Source organism: Pogoniulus pusillus, chromosome 23 (assembly GCF_015220805.1).
Source record: "Pogoniulus pusillus isolate bPogPus1 chromosome 23, bPogPus1.pri, whole genome shotgun sequence".
NCBI lineage: Eukaryota > Metazoa > Chordata > Aves > Piciformes > Lybiidae > Pogoniulus > Pogoniulus pusillus.
The window spans coordinates 493,251-512,654 of NC_087286.1; the positions used below are offsets into that span (position 1 = coordinate 493,251).

A 19,404-nucleotide genomic window follows, 5' to 3' on the forward strand; every position below is an offset into this window, starting at 1 on the left:
ACCTCAGAGGAAGTGCAGAACAGAAGCAGTGCACTTCACCTTTTCATGCTCCGCTTCTGGTGAATGTCTTCCGCTTATGCAGCTGAGGATCATTTGTCATGCGTTAGCAGGACAGACCTGGGCACTTCTCTGCCTAACTGCGCTGAGCAGAGTGTTGCTGGATGGCACCTTTCAGCTTGTGCCTCGAGGCACTGCCCAGAGCAGCTGGGGCTCTGCGTGCGACAGAAAGGTGAAGTTCCTCGGCCACTTCACATGGAATAACTGCGCAAGGGCTTTGAAGAGTGCCTTGCCCTGCAAGAGGAGCTGGCCACTCTGCAGGGAGCTAGGGGCTGGATTCGCGTGGAGACTTCTCAGAGCAGCCGGCTGTTGCTGCCGGAAAAGCAAAGCAGGAGTGTGGCTGTTGCCAGGAACACTTTGCACTTCGTTTCCCTCTCCTGACAATATATCAGTGACAAACAGAAACTGATTTCACAGAATCACAGAACGTTAGAGGTTGGAAGGCACCTCCACAGATCATCCAGTCCAGCTCCCACATCAGATCACCCCGGACAGGGCACTCAGGAACACATTCAGGTGGACTTTGAATGCCTCCAGAGAAGGAGGCTCCACAACCTCCCTGGGCAGCCTGTTCCAGTGTTTTGTCACCCTCAGAGTGAAAACGTTTTTTCCTTCTACTAATGTGATGGATAAGAGCTTACACCACTTGGAGCAAACGGTGCCGTGGCCTGTGCTGTGCTTTCCTTTGCAGTTGCAGTGGTTTGAGCACTTTTTTGCTATGCAAAGGCAGTATGTTGAGCTCCCTGGGAAAGAGCTGCCCACTTCTAATGTAGCAGTGATGAGTTGTTCATGAGTGAAGCACATCCCCAGGAGACAGAACGCTTAAAATCCCCACTGACTTTGATGGGGATGTCACAAATAGGCTTGATAGGCTTCCAGGCTGCCAGGTTCCTCAGACATCTCTTCCCACTGTACTACAGGTGTTTTGGGGCATGTTCAGAGCTTTTGGGTCTGACGGTGCAGGAAAATGTGCAAGAGAAGGACTCCAAGCTAGTAAAAGGCTGGATAACACAGCTTTAGAGAAAGCTTCCCTGAAGTGGAGGTTTAGTTGCTGGTGATGAGCTGCAGCACTGTCCACACCCCTCACAAAAAAACAGTTTCTTAAGTCTGGCCTGGCCTTTTCTCTGCTTTCTAGTGAAAAGCCAATGAAATGTGTTTGTTCTGCGTGCCTTTATGTTGCTGGAGCTCTTTCAGGATTTCATGAAGCATGGCTTTTTCCCTTTCTTTACTCAGGGGATGCTGATGGAGAGCTTCATAGCCAAACTTTGTGGTCAGGCTGCACCACCTGTGCCACTTGTCATAGCTGCCCCTCAGGTCTGGGTGCACTTGTGAGCGATGGAAGCACAGAAGATAAAGGATTCCTGGCCCATTATACCTTTGAAGGTAAATGGCTTGCTAGACTGTTGCCCTTGATGGCTGAGGCACATCTGGGGAATGCTGAGATCCACAGCGTGGGGTCAGCTCCTCCAAGCCTGTCACTATTTATATCCATCTAAGACTAGCATGTGAAATTTCAGGTTTATTTTCTGCTTCAAACTGTTTCCATTCCCCAAACTGCATGTGGAGATTTTGCAAGCAGTGCAACAGTCACAGCAGCTGCTTGCCCTTGGGAGTGGGAATGGGGATGTAACAGACAGCAGCAGCCAAGTTTGCCTTGCCTCAAATGGGCCTCCAGAGTGGCCTGAAGTGCATTCTGCCACTTGAACTTTTGCACTCATTTTGGAAACCCTTTTCAAGCCATGTCCGGTGAGAATGATGCCACTTTGCCATCTCTGTGCCTGTCTTTCTGCCCTGCTGAATGGAGCCTTGTTGCTTTCTACACACATCAGTAAGTTTGGGGCTTGCTTTGGTCCCAGAATGGTGCCAGTTTGCTCAGGAGTCTGAGATAAAGACATGGAAGGTAAGGCGGAACAGAGAGGTGTCAGAGTCAGCTGGCAAAGGTTTTGCAGAGCTATATTAAGTACCAGAACAAATGCAAACTTTTGAGGTCATTGCATCTCTTCACTTACTGCTCAGAGATGTTGAGCTTTGCCTTTCCCCAGGTGAGTTGTTCATCATTACCTGCATCAGTCTAACTTACAGTCTAGGCTGAATAATCCACTCTCTTGATGGCAGTGCTCAGTGCCTAACACATATGGACATGCTGCTTCTTTTCTCCAGCCTGTGGTGGTGTACAGTCAGGTGAAGGTGGAGTCATCGCAAGTCCTAACTACCCAGAGCCTTACAACAACCTGAATCACTGCTCCTGGCTGTTGGAAGCCCCTGAAGGTGAAACCATCACTGTGAGTAAGGCAGTGCCACAACTGTGTGCACAGCTGGCACTGCCAGAAGTACCTCTGAGCCCTGGGGAGCAGGTTTGAGACAATTTGGAAAATGAGAGACAGGGAGGAGTGGAATATCCCCTGGTGAGCCCTCCCGAGGGAAGGGAGGGACATGGAGGTTACACAGACAAACCTGGCAGTGCTCTGCGGAAAGCAGGAGGATCCCAGACCAATGGACCTCAGCACACAGCCACAGCTCCCCTGAAAACAGGGGCTGCCTGTGCTTGGGAGCTACGAGAGCTCCCAGGCTGTTACTGTGGCTAGCCAGCCTCCAGCTGGTTCACTCTCTTTACAAGCCTTGTCCTGCTTGGAATCTCCTGTGGCTGCTTTTCTGAGTAATATTTTATGATCTCTATGGTGATATTAGGAAGAAATTCTTGACAGTGAGGATGGGGAGGTGTGCTAGTTTGAGCCTAGCTGGAATGTTTTGGTTGGAAGAACTAGCTGACAGGCTGTGAAAAGGAACCCATGCTGATGTCTACTGCACTCACAGGCTTGCTGAGATGTGTAAGAACACAAACGTAGATGAGAGAGTCGCTCTCTGTCTCTCTGGGGCTGCACCTCTCTCTCTAACCTAACCTAACCTAACCTAACCTAACCTAACCTGCCGTCTGTGTGACTAATCCATCTGCTCCTTAACGCCCCTGGCCGACCCTCCAAGATACCTTGAGCATAAGGGTAAGGTAGGAGGGGAAGGAGGGGGGAGGAGGAAGGTGGCAAGGGCAGTTGGAGCCCCTCCTGGGGACTCAGGTTTCTGGGAGGGCTGCTGTTGTTTCTGTGTTACCTTTTACCTTGCCTATTTTCTGTGTGTGTTGTAACTCTCTGCTTGTCTCCTGTGCTAGGCTGTAACTATAAAGCTCCATTCAATTTCCAGAGCAGCTGAGTCTAGTCTGGGTGATTTTACAAACGGGAGGTGGGGGAAGGGAACAACCCAAACCATCACAGGATGGCAACTGGAACAGGTTGCCTAAGGAAGTCATGGACACCCCCTCCCTGGAGGTGTTCAAGGCCAGGTTGGATGAGGCCTTGAGTGACCTGGGCTGGAGGGAGGTGTCCCTGCCCATGGCAAGGGCTTGGAATTGGATGAACTTTAAGTCCCCTCCCAACCCATTCTGTGATGAGATGTGCATGGATGTTCTCACTGTCATGAGAGTAAAGGTGAGTCTGAAGTGTTTTCATCTCTGCAGCAAAGTTACAAACCACTAAAAAGTGGCTTGTAACTTTGGTGTCTTAATGGTTAATCTGGAACACAATAGCTAATAAGGCTGCCCCAGGTGCTACTTATGTGAGCCAAGCTGCTGAGACACCAATTTAAGCTTCTTTACAACCAAGCAGTGCTAAACATCACTCACTGAATTACTTGGCTGATCACAGAATGGCTTAGGCTGGAAGAGACCTTACAGATCACCCCATCCAACCTCCCTGCCATGAGCAGGTGTGATGGTTTGGGAGTTTACCTGCCCCTCCCCCCAGTGAAATCACCCAGACTAGACTCATCTGGCTGTAAGTTAAGGAATGAAGCTTTTATTCACAGCTTAGCACAAGACACAAGCAGAGATTTACAATATATTACAAATATTTACAGCAATAGACAAGGTAAAGGTAATACAGAAACATAGCTCCCTCCCAGAAACCAGAGGCCCCAGGAGGGACACCCAACCACCCTTCCACCCCTCTACCTTATCCCAGACTCTGCCTTACATGCAAAGTGAGTTCACAGAATCACAGAATCAGTCAGGGTTGGAAGGGACCACAAGGATCAGCCAGTTCCAACCCCCCTGCCATGGGCACAGACACTCTACCCTAGTTCAGGCTGGCCACAGCCTCATCCAGCCTGGCTTTAAATACTTCCAGGGATGGGGCCTTAACCACCTCCCTGGGCAACCATTCCAGGCTCTCACCACTCTCCTGCTCAACAACTTCCTCCCCACAGCCAGCCTGAACCTGCCCACCTCCAGCTCTGCTCCATGCTCCCAGTCCTGTCACAGTTGTGAGCACTGGCCAGGGGGTTAGAAGCAGAAGGATTAGTTGGGTTACACAGGTCCAAGCAGAACAGTAGAAGCCCAGGGAGAAAACACAGACACTGACTCCAACAGATAGAGACTCTCTCACTGTCTTATCTATGTTTGTGTTCTTGTTTTTATCCATCTCAGCAAGCCTATGAGTGCAGTAGTCATCACCATTGCTTCCTTTTCACAGCCTAGCATCTAATTTCTCTCATTAAAATATTCCAGTTAGCCTCAAACAGGCACAGCAGGGACACCTTCCACCAGCCCAGGTGGCTTATGGGCCCATCCAACCTGGCATTGAACAACTCCAGGGGGAGGGATCCACAACCTCTCTGAGCAACCCATTCCAGAGTCTTGTAACCCTCGCAGTGAGGAATTTCTTCCTAAGAACTAATCCAAACCTATTCTCCTTCAAATCATATCCAACTCCCCTCATCCTGTCAGTGGGACTCTCTTGTGGCCTACTGAGGATGCCTTCAGTTACTGAAGGCAGCTCTAAGGTCCCTCCAGAGGCCAAATAACCCCAGTTCCCTTAGGGCTGTCCATAGCAGAGGTGTTCCAGGTCCCTGGATCATCTCTGAGATCCAAATAGGTCCAATCTAGGGTCCAGGCCAGAAAATCATCTGCAGAGCAGTTTCAGTAAAGCACATTAACAGATTTCCATATGGAATGTCTGCCACCTGCTTTCCCTGCCACATTCTCTGCTGCAAAGGTGGTTCTGAGAAACACAGAGGCCACAGTCCAATGCTCTGCTGCATGACATCCTGAGCACTGCAGGGAGGTGGCAGGGGCTGAGCAGAACTGGCTTTAATCAGAAGGAAGTCAATGCCCCATTTTAAAAGGACAAGGTAGCAGCCTCCTCACAGCAAGCAGACAAAGCTTTTCCAGTACAAGCTGCCAGCTTCAGTTGCTGATGGAGTTCCAAACTGAAAGCATTTGAGCTAAATTGGCATTTAGTCTTTGCCTCAGAGTTCTTTGGAGGTGAGTATGCACAAAAGTTAGAGAGAGACGCCCATCTGGGGTTGTGTGCTGGGTTTGGGGGTTTATTTGGTTGGTTGGGAGGGGCTGCTGGTGGTGGTTTTCTTTTTTTACTGTTGTTTTGTTTTGTTGAGGGGTTGGGGGAGGGGGGTGTTGGTTTTCTTTGGTTTGGTTTTGGCTGGTTGGTTTGTTGGGTTTTTGCTAGAGTTTTCTCCAAAGATCCCAGTCCTGGAACTAGGCTAAAGGACCCTTGCTGGAAGAGGGGCCAGTGTGCAACATCATCTGCTCCAGGAGCCACTGCATCAGCCATCTAAATCTTTGACCTGGCAATCCCACCTGCATCATAGCCCTCCATGGACAAATGGCATCCATGTAGAGGGGAGGGGAGGGTCAGGGAGCTGCCGGCTCAGCTCAGGCTGTTTATGTGATGCCTCCAGGATGCAACTGTTCAATGGCAACTGGCATTGATTTTAGCAGCTGTGAGGTGTGCTGATTTGAAACCTGCTGCTCACCTAGCTGCTTATGCAGCTCTGGAGGTCAGATTTCATGACCAGAGGTCTTGGAGAGAATGGAAGTGGTTCAGCACAGTTCCAGCTGGTTTGAAGCATCTTTTGGGTTCCTATGTATGTTTAAGTGGGCGCAGTAATGCCAGTTTTGAACCAGTGCATTCCTCTTCCTTTACGCTAAGTGGCTGCTGTCCCTTCAGTGGCAAGGCTGCTAGCACACTTGCAGGGAAACATCAAGGTGAGGTGAGGGTTGGATTTCTGAGCACAGCCAGAAATCATTCAGTGAGATTGGCTCTGGGATAGGGAGGGAATGGCTGCACTTCCTTGCAGGGGTGCCTGGTGCTAGCTCCTGACTGCCACTTTTGTGTGTTGCAGCTTACTTTTACAGCCTTCCAGGTTGAAAATCACTCTCTTTGCAAGTGGGACTCTGTTACCATCCTGAATGGTGGCTCCCCCTGGCTCTCCTGTCATCGGGAAGTACTGTGGAAACACATCCCTGGCACTATTCGCTCTGGTTCCAGTAAGCTGCTCATCATCTTTAACTCTGATCACTCAGTTCAAGGAGGTGGCTTTTATGCAACCATGGACAGCAGAATCTCTAGGTAAGAGCAAAAAGGCCAGCTCTGGCAGTCTAAACAGCAGTACCAGCATGCCTGTACGGCACTGTTTCAACTGCAAAACAAAACAGAATTCCTTCTCTTTAAGTTTGCATTGGAGAGCAAAAGAAACACATGGCAAGGACTTCAGCAATCCTGAGCTAATTCAGCACCAAGAAAGTCAGTATTAAATAATTGCTCTCTGATCTTACACAATGGAATCGAATTTGGGCTGCTTTTATAAGTTTTGAGCCTCTTGCCAGCAGTTCCTTAATGTCTGTTAATGGATACCATGCTACTACCCTCCCAGCAGTGGCACCTATTGTCTGGGACCAGGGGACACTGCTTCCCTTGCAGGGCGACCTGTTTCACAGCTCGATTTTGGTTTACAACTCTTACAACCAGGAAAGAGAGGTCAGCTTCAAACCAGAGAAGCAGGTGGTAGAACTCAAAGAGCAGGCCTGAGAGCAGCTTCAAGCTCCACTGCAGTGGAGCTGTTGGTACACCTCTGAAGATGTGCAGCAGGGTGGAATTGATATACTCTCAAAATCTACTTTTCCTCTCTTGAAATGATCATCTCTCTGGGTCTAGAAACACAGCACCAACGAGAGGTGGCTCCCCACTTGCACTCTGCTCTTCAGAAGGGCATCTAAAGACATGTCTAAATGCAGGAGTAAATGTGCTGGCTGGTGGCAGGGCAGAGTTCAGTGCCTCAGCACAGAGCCGATGTGTTCTCCAGGTGTCATCTCCAGCTGGCACACCTCTGGCTGAGGCTGACACCTCCCTGTCAGTTGGTGGGTCTAGCAGCACTCCCACAGTCAGCTGGTGGAGTGTTTTAAATGTGCCAACAGCCTGTGCTTGCACAGCTACACCCTGTGCTGCAGCAGGGTTTTGACACTTCCCTGCTGTCACTGGGATCTTGTGTGCAAGACAGAGAACTCTTCAGTACTCTTAGCATCAACAAGCAGTGTGCATGGTCACTATTCTCTCTTCTCCTTTTCCCTTGGTTTCCTTTCCTCAGCCTTCTTCTCATTTGTCCACCAAGCATCTCTGGGTTTTACATCTGAGCAAAATCTGGCCCCGTAGCCTTCTAAACACAGTTGCCATTGCTAACAGAATTGGGAAAATAAAACCTTCCTCTTCAAGCTAATGCAGCTCTTCTACTTAAGAGGAAAAAGTGGAATGCTGTGTGTGATGGTTTGGGGGTTACCCCGCCCCTCCCACACTTTGTATTTGCCCCAGCTAACTCAGACGGACCCTGGGAATATAGATGAAGCAATTTATTTACAGCTAGCAGAATTTACAAGCAGCTATTTACAATATATACAGTTATATACAATTATATACGAAATATACAAAGGATAAACAATACAAAAGCACAACTCCCCTCCCAGAGAACCTGAGTCCCCAGGAGGGGCTCTCAAACCACCCCAACACCTCCCCCGGCCCTCTCAACCTTACCCCCATGTTCTCAGGAAGAAAAGAGGTGCAGCCAAGAGGTTAGGGAGCAAGGTTAGTAGGAGCAGGGGTTACTGAGATGTGACCAGGTCTAAGGCAAAAACAAGAGTGAGAGACAAAATGGAGGAAAGTTTTCTTCTTCCTTCCCAGAGCTCTCAGCGAGACTGTGAGAGAAGTTGACATCAGTTGTTTTCATTTCACGGCCTGTTATCTAGTTCTTTTACCAAAACTTTCCAGCTTGCTTCAAACTAGCACACTGTGCTAGTTTGAGCCTAGCTGGAATATTTAGTGAGAGAGAACTAGATCATAGGCATGTGATATGAAACAGTGGTGATGTCTACTGCACTCATAGTGCTTGCTGAGATGGAGAAAAACAAGAACATAGCTAAGGCAGTGTGGCTCTCTGTTGCAGCTGGTGCCTGCACTTGTCTCTCTGGCCTGTTTCTGTGTAACTAATCCTTCTGCTTTCTAACTCTCCTGGCCCTATCCTCCGATCTCTCCTTGCACATAAGGCAAACTCTGGGATAAGGTAGAGGGGTGGAAAGGAGGTGGAAGGGGTGGTTGGGAGCCTCTCCTGGGAACTGTGGTTTCTAGGGAGGGGAGTTGGTGTTTCTGTATTACCTTCACTCTGTCTATTGCTGTCTGTAGCTGCAGGAGGTTGTAACTATCTGCTTGTACATTGTGCTAAGCTTGAAGATAAAGCTCATTCTTCATTTCGGCTGAGTCTAGTCTGGGTGGTTTGATAAGAAGGGGGGGGCAGTAACACCCAAACTGTCTCAAATGCTGTACACCTTTCTGTCCTGCATTCCTCCTTTTACTGTGTCATCTCTGAAATAATATGGTCACTAGCACTGTACACTCTCTTGGCATGTTTCAGATTAACTAAACTTAGATGTATTCCTATATACATGAGCTGCCACAGAGCCAGGACCAGCTACTCCCCCTTAGAAATTCACCCATTAGCATTAATGTTTTTCTGACCCTCACTTTCTCTCCAAGCAATGCTCATTTCTAGTGATTATTTACTCGAGATAAGAGGAGCCTGAGGGGAGACCTCATTGCTCTCTACAACTCCATGAGTAGAGGTTGGAGTGAGGAGTAGTTGCTCTCTTCTGCGAAGGTTATCAGGTGACAGAACCAGAGGAAATGGCCTTAAATTGCATCAGGGAAGGTTTAGGTTGGACATTAGAACAGTTTCTCACTGGAAGAGTGGTGAGGCACTGGCACAGGCTGCCCAGGGGCATGGAGGTGTTCCAGAAATGAGTGGCCATGGCACCTGGGGGACATGTTTCCATGGCCAGGGTAAGTGTTGGGTCCATGGTTGGACTGGGTGATCCCAGAGGGGCTTTTTCCAATCAAAGTGATTCTAGGATTTTCATTCCAGTCATCGGGAGCTGATAGATGGGCCAGAGCAAACAGGTATGAACTGGCAAGGGTAGGGAGCTTGTGAGGAAGAGAATGGGAAGTACGTCTCCTCTGGAGTGTAACTGCCGCCTGCTGCAGGGGTGGGAGAAGCAAATCGATTGAAAGAGGGGTAGCTGAAGCTTGAGTGGGGGGGCCAGGGCTTCCCTCTGGCATTCCTGCAGTCACAGAAGCAAGCGCCCATTCAAAGCTGGCACTGACAGGAGCCGTGGTGAACATTTCTCCCACCTTTTGCTGTTCTCCCCCTGATGTGGTGGAATCATTCATTCTGATCGTGGTGTGATCAAGGCCCCTCTCTGGCCTCAAAACTTCCCCACCAACACCAGATGCACATGGACCATCATAACACATGAGAGCAAACACTTGGAGATGAACTTCCACAGCCACTTCCAGATTCCAGACAGCAGTGGAAGCTGCCAGAGCAGTTATGTGAAGGTAAAATAGTTTGTTGACAGTAAGATCAGCAATGCTTTAAGTCACGATATCAAGAATCCTGTTTGACATTCATCATGGCTGGGACTGGCGAGGCTCAACATTCAGGGCACACAACCTGAAGTACCTGTACCAATCCAGCTCCTCAGTATGCCTGAGCACTGGCTTGTGTGTGCTTGCTCCAAACCCTCCAGTGAGTGAAAGAAACACCAGTGTGGGCACTGGAATCCTACACAACCTCTCCTGCAAGGGTACGAGTGTCCATGCTGCACCAGTCCTTCTCTCCTTGATCTCCAACCACAAGGCAGCATTCTTTACCCTCCCAGGACATTGTCAGCAGCCACTTGCTTGCACAGCAATAAAACAGAGAGGACACTGCTTGGAATTTTTCTATGTGTTTTTTTTTCCAAGCATCTGGCATTTGTTCAGTGGTTGTTGTGCTAATTTTCTTCACAGTAGTACAACTCCACTAGAAATAAAAGGGCAAACATAATTGGGGCAGCATGTAGGAAGCCTTGAGCAGCTGTATGCCTGATCTCTGCTTCCTGACTTACAGCTGCACTCAATTTTGAAGGCTGTGGAAAAAATGCTATTAGATTTCTACTTTCATAGCCTGCTCCACCTGATTAATTAATATAGAATCACAGAATCATTTGGTTGGAAAAGACCTCTAAGATCATCAAGACCAACCATCAGCTGGGGTTTTTCAGCCTGGAGAAGAGAAGCTCCAGGGACACCTAAGAGCAACCTGCCAGTGCCTGAAGGGGCTGCAAGCAGGCTGCAGAGAGACTGTTTGCAAAGGGGCTGCAGGGACAGGACGAGGGGCAATGGCTGCAAAGCAGAGCAGAGCAGATGGAGATTGGATGTGAGGGAACAAGTTCTGCAGCAGGAGGCTGCTGGAACCCCTGCAACAGGCTGCCCAGGGAGGTGGTTTGAGGCCCACCATGGCTGGAGCCATTCCAGGTGAGGCTGGACAGGGCTGTGGGCCAAGCTGCTCTAGTGGAGGATGTCCCTGCAGGGCAGTTGAACTGGGATGAGCTTTGGAGGTCACTTCCAGGCCAAACCATTCTATGATTCTAAGATCCACCAAACATCACCATGGCCACACAGAAGCACAGAACTGTAGATGATGTACTATGTTACAGTAAACTGCACTGATTTGAAGGTCTTGATGCTACCTAGTAAAGTTGCTTTAGAATCATAGAATCAGTCAGGGTTGGAAGGGACCACAAGAATCAGCCAGTTCCAACCCCCCCTACCCTAATCATGCTGTCCAGAGCCTCATCCAGACTGGCTTTAAACACCTCCAAGGATGGGGCCTCAACCACCTCCCTGGGCAACCCATTCCAGGCTCTCACCACTCTCATGCTGAACAACTTCCTCCTCATGTCTGGTCTGAACCTACCCACCTCCAGCTTTGCTCCATTCCCCCCTGTCCTGTCACTCCCTGATAGCCTAAAAAGAATATACCTATTATTCTTTACTTTCAACTCTCCTGGATGCCATGGTCAAACCTCTGCAGAGTGGAGCCTTTCTCACAGAGAAAAATCTGCAGATTTTGGTGCTGCTCACTTCCATTTCTTAATGCCCAGTTTGAGAGCTATGAAGCTGTCTGGTATGAGAAAGCATGGAACAGGTGTAACATTCTTCTGTTCATTCCAAGCTGAGCAGCCAAAAAAGCAGAATCCAAGATCAACAATGACTCTGCAAAACATTGGCGAGGCCATAAACTCCTTCTGTGAATGCTCTGAGCTTCCACTGCCTGACACCTGGCCAGAGGAGTGAGGTGATTCACTGGAGTACACCCACACACCAACCCTTGCCTAACCCTTTCCAGGACGGCTGCTGACAGCAGTCACAATTTCTTGTGATGGTTCTAGCTCCAGCAGACTTCTTGCAAACACAACATGTTAAAAACAAATATTACTTGGCTTTAACTTTTATTTTTTTATAATGAGCTATCAGTAAAAACACATTAAATAATCAATTTATTATGAGAGCAAATGATTTTTCGTTAGAGCAGATGTTTCAAATGCCTGGAAATAAACATTCTGCTTCAGGAAATTATATGAAGCACTCAGAAGCATAAAAAGTTTATGCCCAAGTTTTATTTTCTCTATGTGCTTCAATTCAGCGCTTGAGCTATGAACTCTGTTTGGGACATAACTTAATGGCTGTGGTGGTGATAACTTGAAGGTTGGACTTGATGATCTTGGGGATCTCTTCCAACCAAAACAGTTCTATGATTCTATGTTCAAGTAATTACCTGAAGAGGATTTTACTTAAATACTTCCCTAAACCTGCATTTGCTTCCTGAGTGAATGGCTTGGTTGAGCTGAACCTGGCTATTGCTACAGCTGAAGCCAAGCTGAACTAGCTGATTTTGTCACCTCATTACATGATTTGGTCATCAAACAAGTGAACTCTAGATAAAAATGAGAATATTTTTCTTGTTAGCAAGACCAGGTATTAAGGATTCAGATTGTCCTGTTGGCTGTCTCCATACAGCATCACAGCTCTGGAGTTATTGATACTCTAAGGATTTAATAATTCATTGTGTGGACAGACATCCATTTTTGTACCCTATGTGGAGATTTATGAGCAGAGACAAAATAGAGGGAGGTAAAGATGTGCATAAAATGTTCTTCTCATCTTTCCTGGCCCTGATCTACATTGGCCTGCCAGCAGAGGTCTGAACAATTGATGTCCAGATGCTCTTCAGCCATCCCTGGCAGCGTAAGTTATTCACTGTGATTCACTCCTTGGAGAAGCCTTTTTGTGTCCACTGACTGCAGAGTGAACAGAGTGGATTAGTTCTCTAAGACTCAGTGTGAGATCAGAGCTGCCTTAGGTCTATGGAAGGAACAATAGCATGTGCAATTCCTGCTGGATTCCCACTAACTGTATGGGCTAGGAAGGCACTAAACCATTTCCTTTCTTGGTTTGTCAGGTGTGGAGAGGAAATGAGGAAGAAGAAGCAGCTTTGTTGACCACAGGATGCGGAAATTCAGCTCCTGGTCCTGTTGTTGCTCCAAGCAATGTCATAACTACAGTATTTCAGTCTCAGGACACTCCTGGGCCAGGCTTCTCTTCATCTTTCATAAGCAGTAAGTAACATAAAGCCAGATGGCTGCCCACTTTGGATTAGTTTGATCTCTGCGTAGCAATTCAGAGCTCAGTCCAACAAGGCATTGGAGCCTCTACGCAGCTTGAAATCAGGAGTTTCCTTCCCGAACGTGATGAAGCTACTGTGTGCTCTGCCCTCGGACTCACCAAAGGTGCACCGTGGCAGCAGCGAGTCTGTGGCTACTCTTAGCCGCCTCTGCCTTCTCCCTCTGCCAAGAGGGAAGGGACAGACTTGTTTGCCTACAGATGTGTTCTCTGTAGTTGGGCCGCTTGTCAGCTACAGCTAGAATCTTCTTAGAAAGGAAAAGGATCTGCTCCTCCTCGGGAGGTTTGATCTCTGTTCTGCCCAAGGCAGGCACTGAAGCAGGTCATGTCTTCTGCAGGGGTTTGGCTCTCAGAAGAAATGACTGCTCACCACCTCCCCTGGCCCTTGCACTGCTCTGCTTTGTCTGTGCATCCCACGTAGCTCAAGTGGCATTTCTTGGGTGGGCCCCTGCATTTCTTTCCCCGTGGCATGTGCTCTGTGATGGTCACAGCTTTCAGAAGTCTATGAGGTAGTGCTCGATTGCTGTCAGTTTTGTGTTTTCTGGAAGGATGCTGCCAAAGGAAACCTCTTTCCTTGCCCTGGAATCGGTTTAAAACAGTGAGAAAATAGATTAGAGGAAGACACTGGTGAAGACAGAGTTCTGAACTGAAACTGCTTTTGTTTTGTCTGCACTAACCTTACCGGTAGCAAATAGGAGCCTCTTAGCGGAGGCAATCCTATTGCTCACCAGCAGCTCTCTGGGCACTTCACTCTCTTAAGACTGTAGCTTAAAATAAAGAGAAACCCCAAGGCCACGCAAGCCATTAGGATCAGAAGGAGCTTCGTGCAAAGGAAGAGTTCTGTCTGCTGGAGGAGTTCTGTGTGCTGGAGAACTTCTGGGAGGCAAACCTTGCCTGCTCCTGTGTATAGCCAGGCAGCCCAGAGACTATCTTGCAGCAGGCAGCCTCCTCCTCGCTGTCAGGCAATGGTCCCTTTGGGCTAGCCTGACCATTTTCAAACCAGGCTAAACTGCTGATGTGCCCCAGCAGTCCCATCCAGCTCAGCTGCATCTCTCTGTGCAAAGGGATTCTGAAATGCTCAGTCTGCAAACCCATAAGAACAGCAGAGCTGTGCACAGGGCTATGGCCTGGCCTTGTCCAAAACACTGTGTGAGGCTGCAGGCAGCAAGGCCTTGTGCTTCCCCAAACTGCTGCTCTGTGTGTGTGCAATCTCTGCTTTTCCCATCAGCACAGAGAGAATCACAGAATCATAGACTGGCTTCTGTTGGAAAGGACTTCCAAAGAGTGACCAATCCAGTCCCCCTGCACTCAGCAGCGACATCCTCCACTAGAGCAGCTTGCCCACAGCCTTGTCCAGCCTCACCTGCAATAGCTCCAGCCATGGGGCCTCAACCACCTCCCTGGGCAACCTGTTGCAGGGTTCCAGCAGCCTCCTGCTGCAGAACTTGTTCCTCACATCCAATCTCCATCTGCTCTGCTCTGCTTTGCAGCCATTGCCCTCATCCTGTCCCTGCAGGCCTTTGCAAACAGTCTCTCTGCAGCCTTCTGGTAGCCCCCTCAGCTACTGCTACTGCTTCAGCTACTGCTCCAGGTCTGCCTGGAGCCTTCTCTTCTCCAGGCCGAACACCCCCAGCTCCCTCAGCCTGTCCTCATAGCAAATCTGCCCCAACCTCCTGATCGTTTTTGTAGCCTCCATCAGGTCCATGTCCTTTCTGTGTTGAGGATGTCAGAGCTGGATGCAGAACTGCAGGTGAGGTCTCAGCAGAGCAGAGGGGCAGGATCCCCTCTCTCCACCTCTGACCTGGCTGCTTTGGATGCAGCCCAGGATGTGCCTGGCCTCAAGGCGAGGCGCTGAGGTCCGCGTGCCCGCGCCAGTCTCCCTGCAAGGTGGAGGTGCTGTCGCGACCTGGGTTGTAACTGCCCCTGGCTGCTTCTGTTTGCAGGATGCGGAGTGAACGCCAGCAGCCCCACAGGCCGCATCGTCTCTCCTAACTACCCCAGTCAGTATGACAACAACCTGAACTGCAGCTACCTCATAGACCAGGGGCCACAGTCGCTGCTGATCCTGGAGTTTGAGACTTTCCACTTGGAAGGTAACTGATTCTTCATCACTTCAGGGTATACTATCCAGTGTAACTTCTTGCTTGGTCTTCTACCCTTCATTTGCTGGTCCACCCTGAAAATCATTTGCAGACACTTGCAGAGATAATTTCCAGGGTTCAGTTTTGTATCAGTAAAGGCTTCCAGAAGAGTGGAGATAGATCTCCCTTGTTGCAGCCATGAAGTCAGGAATTTGCCAGGTGATAGGAAAGTAAGAGTGGCTGTGACTTAGTCTGGGTCTTGTTCTCAACAAAGCGAGACAACAGCCTTCATTACTTTTAAGTTTTCAAACTGTTTTAAATTCAGAATACTCTGCTCCAAACTCATTTGTAGTGGTCAGGGAAAAAGATTTAATTGGACTATGCTTTATCTGAAACCTTTTTTTAAAATCCCCTGATGCAAGCTTGCTTCTGTAAGAGCTATTTCCCTTGAAAAGGCAAACCAGAGAAGGACCATCATTTCTTGTCGCAGAAGGCATCCCGGTCCTGCAGACACCAAGTGTCCGAAAGGGAACGCTGGTTCTGCGCTGGTGCAGCTCTGGCCGGGCACATCGCTAGTCTGTATTCTCTCTGTGCATTCACTTCATTTATAAAGGAGTTCAAGCTGCTGCTGCCCAGGAAGGTCAAAACCAAGAGGTAAGCCAGGGCAGACACAATAATAAGCACAACCTGGATAAATAACAAAAAGGTTCTACTTCTTGCAGGGCAATTTGCTCCCTCCTGGCTATAGGCTTCTTCAGGCTGCAGAAACTAGAAGCCCTTAGTTTAGATGAAAGAAGAGAGCTGTGGATATGAGTCAGAGGACACCTGGGAAGTCTGACACTCTCCAGGAGCTGATTGTTAAGGTTTTCCACAGTATCTTAAGATAAAGCCCTGTACAAAGAGAACTTGGCTGGCTTTAAACTGGAGAGAAGACTGAAAGCAGCACCTTGCAGAGCACAGGCAGAAGTGCAGGCTTACTCAGCAGTCCCACTGTGCTTAGCACGTGCCCCCCAGCCAGTTGTTCTGCAAAGGAGCACTGTGAATGGTAAAAGCATTTGCAACTGTTCCACATGCAAAGAAGCACTGCACCTGCTTCAGTCATTGCCAAGGGTGGCCTTAGCATCTGCAGCTATCCCAGCAGGGATGTTCTCAATTGGGTCTCTCAAGTGCAGCTACACATCTGATTAGCATAATTTACTGCCTATTGCACCTCTCAGAAGAAATCCAATTGCTTTTCCCTGTCTGATTAATAATGAAATGAGGTACCTAAGGTAATGCCTGTGAGGCAGACACATCTCATTGGCTTTAACTGGTTGAGATACCTTTTGCAGACAATGAGAAGGCAGAAGGTAATTGTGGGTAGTGCCATGACACACTGCTACAAAGCTGACTGACTCCATGGGTTAGTCAGACACCCTGCTGAAGAATGGGTTTGTTTTCAGTTAAAAGGAGATGCTTGTTCTGATTATAAAGAAGGACTCCAAGTGAGGCAGTTAACCCACAGCAGCGATAGCACATCAGTGTCTGGAGCCAAATGGACATGACATGCAACCACTAAACATGAAATATGTATTAAGCACTAAATACAGCAAGTAGCAGAGCAGGAGAGAAGTGGAGGAAGCTGCACCCGTCGATTCCGTGATCAAAATTTAATCTAAATGAGCTGCTTCCCAGTAGGTGGAAAATTAGTTTTCAACTGACTTTGACAGTAGACATCTCATTTAGATTACCATCGAGATTTCTCTTCCCATAGTGAAGTAAAAAGGCGCCTTAGACTCAGCCCCAAGTGTGTCATACAGGCAGAGTGAATTCCTAGCTGAAGGCCTCCCTCTCCTTCCCCTTTAGCTATCACAGGAAGCTATAGACAATGGCTTATACAAGACAGGCAGCAAAACATGGGCAAGATTAACCCTGCAACTGGACTTTGGTTAGCCTGTGATTTCCTGGCAGTGTGAAGAATGTCCCTTCCTGCACCAAACTGAGTATGGTTACAGATTCGGCTCTCTCGTCAAGTCGCTGCTTGCTTCCTGCAGCACCACCCCACTGCTGGGTCTGGTGATTCTATAAGGAGCCAAACAAATGAGGCTGGGTTTGTTTTCTTGCCCTGCTTCTGCAACAGGGATAATAAACGTTGTCTTCCTTCTGTCTTCTCTCCTTGGATCAAAGGTCTACACAAATCTAACACGCTGGAGTCTCACCACCCTCACTGTGAAGAATTTTCCCCTAATCTCCAACTCTCAGTCTCCCCTCTCCCAGCTTAAAGCCACTGTCCCTTGTCCTGCCACTCCCAGCTCTTGTCAAAAGTGCCTCCCCAGCTCTCCTGTAACCCTTCAGCCACTGGAAGTCTGCTCTAAGGTCTCCCTGGAGCTTTCTTTTCTCTAGGCTGAACAGCCCCAACTCTCCCAGCCTGTCCCCATAGGGGATGTTCTGCAGCTCCCTGAGCATCTTTGTGGCCTCCTCTGGACCCGCTCCTGCAGCTCCAGGTCCCTCTTGTGACAGGGGCACCAGAACTGGAGGCAGTGCTGCAGATGGGGTCTCAGGAAAGTCAGTCTCTTGTTTTTCTCTCTGTAGTGGTTGTTGCCTATCACAAAAGGTGCATTGCTTTGGTCTGCAGAAGAGATGCACACTTGTGCCTGGTTCTCCCATCTCCTCATGGACAGTGTCCACTCAGCCCCAAACGCTCTTGAACTCAGGGCACCTGGAAGTCTTCCAGATGCCAGGAGGTGCATAAGGTCTTACACATAGGGGCTCTTTCTGCATGGTAAAAATGGACATTTGCCTCCTCAGCAGGCAGGTGAGATCCTGGATCCTGGAATGCAAAGTCATGTAAAGTCTAACTCTCTTGCTGTGTGGGGTCTGGATGTTCTTGCAGCTCAGCAGTCAAACATACTGCTAACACTTCTGCTTTTGATGCCCTTGCAGCCCCAGCACTCTTGAGCAGGACTTGTCTTTTTGATGGACTAAGCATCTTCAGTGGCACCAGGGTTACCCCACACCCTCTCATCACGCTCTGTGGCAGTGAGCTCCCTGCCCCCATCAGCGTCTTTGGGCCTATGCTGCTCAACTTCTACACTGACTCCCACATCGTAGGCTTTGGATTCCAGGCACGATACAGAGCAGTTGGTGAGTTGCCACTTTTCCGTGCTCTGTGCAGTGCAACCCTCTGGCTCGCGGTGGGAGATGTCGTACCTCCTCTGGGGGATAGCTTAGATAAATGCAGATGGTTCCTGTTCCTTCTGTGCTTGGCCAGAAGAGCACTCAGGGGCAGCCCGGGGCAGCCTGGTGGCTCCGGCGCTGCCCGGTGTGTTCTGCCACAGGCTCCCAGCGTCAGCTAACCATGCGGGGCCAAGTCAAGGACCGAAACACTTCTGCTCTGCTGCAGAAAAGAAACGCAACCCATCTGGGCAAGTTAGTTCTGCCTGCATTGGGTTTGGTGTTGTTGGCTTTGGTCGCTTGCTTTCTTGCGTTGGCTCGGAATTTTGGGATGTGTAAGGAGAAACTTCACCGAGTCAGTGTAAAAGCTGTAACCACACACAGGAGTATGGTCTGATTCTCACACTAAAACGTACATTACACAGCTTGGGAGCCACAGACAGGTCCCAGCTACGTGCCCACCATTTGACAATCTCTTGCAGTAGCAGGAATCCAGAAAGGTTGTTATTTTTAAATCAGTATTTTCACCCAGGCTTTTTGTCATCCACATAAGATTTATTTTATTTCAAAAAGAAATATGGGTTAGAAGAGAATGTTCCCATCTGAGTGTAGGATTTTCACCTGCTCAAATAGAAGTATCCCAAAAGATGAACTTCATTTTCCAAACCAGTCTAGGTTTAACTCATAAACATAGTCCCTTGGTTTTCAGAGCATCATTCCCTAATTGCAGAGAAAAGTGTGAGCTCTTCACTCCAGTCCTTCCCTCCATGCACTCCTCAAAGGCACAGCAAAGGGCACAAGGCCAAATTGTCTCTGTAAAATGGACGTGCCAGCACAGAGAGGAGAGAGGGAGCGGCCCTGAAGAATGACAGCCTGCGGTTAGTCATGGCAAAGGCCTTCAGCGCTCGCTCCGCTCGGTCCTTGCTATCTGACTTGTGACCTCTGGCATTTGAGGGATGACTGCGGCCCTGTATGCTGTTTGTTGTCCACAAAGCAGATTCGAGCCATTAACATTCCTCTCCCCTCTGGTCGAATTGTTTGCTGAGAACAAAATGGAAAAGCCTTGTCCCTCCTAATGGAGACGAATGCAGATTCCTTTTCCTGCCAGGGCTCCAGGCTGCCAGCCGAGGAGCTGGGGCTCTGAACCCAGCAGCACCTCACCTGGGAATGCCCCATGGCAATGGCATGTCCTGTTGAACTTGGAAAGCTGTGCGTGGCTT

At 48.9% G+C, this 19,404-nt stretch overlaps 1 protein-coding gene across 1 annotated transcript in view; it reads left to right on the top strand.

Moving 5' to 3' along the window:
* Positions 1-19,404, top strand: part of CUBN (cubilin) — a 176,702-nt gene that overhangs the window by 123,225 nt on the left and 34,073 nt on the right. The window contains 11 exon segments of the mRNA XM_064162269.1: positions 1,291-1,310; positions 1,312-1,381; positions 1,384-1,440; positions 2,218-2,339; positions 6,247-6,324; positions 6,326-6,362; positions 6,365-6,466; positions 9,589-9,782; positions 12,730-12,886; positions 14,894-15,043; positions 17,954-18,154. Of these exon segments, the coding sequence (XP_064018339.1) occupies positions 1,291-1,310; positions 1,312-1,381; positions 1,384-1,440; positions 2,218-2,339; positions 6,247-6,324; positions 6,326-6,362; positions 6,365-6,466; positions 9,589-9,782; positions 12,730-12,886; positions 14,894-15,043; positions 17,954-18,154 (1,188 nt within the window).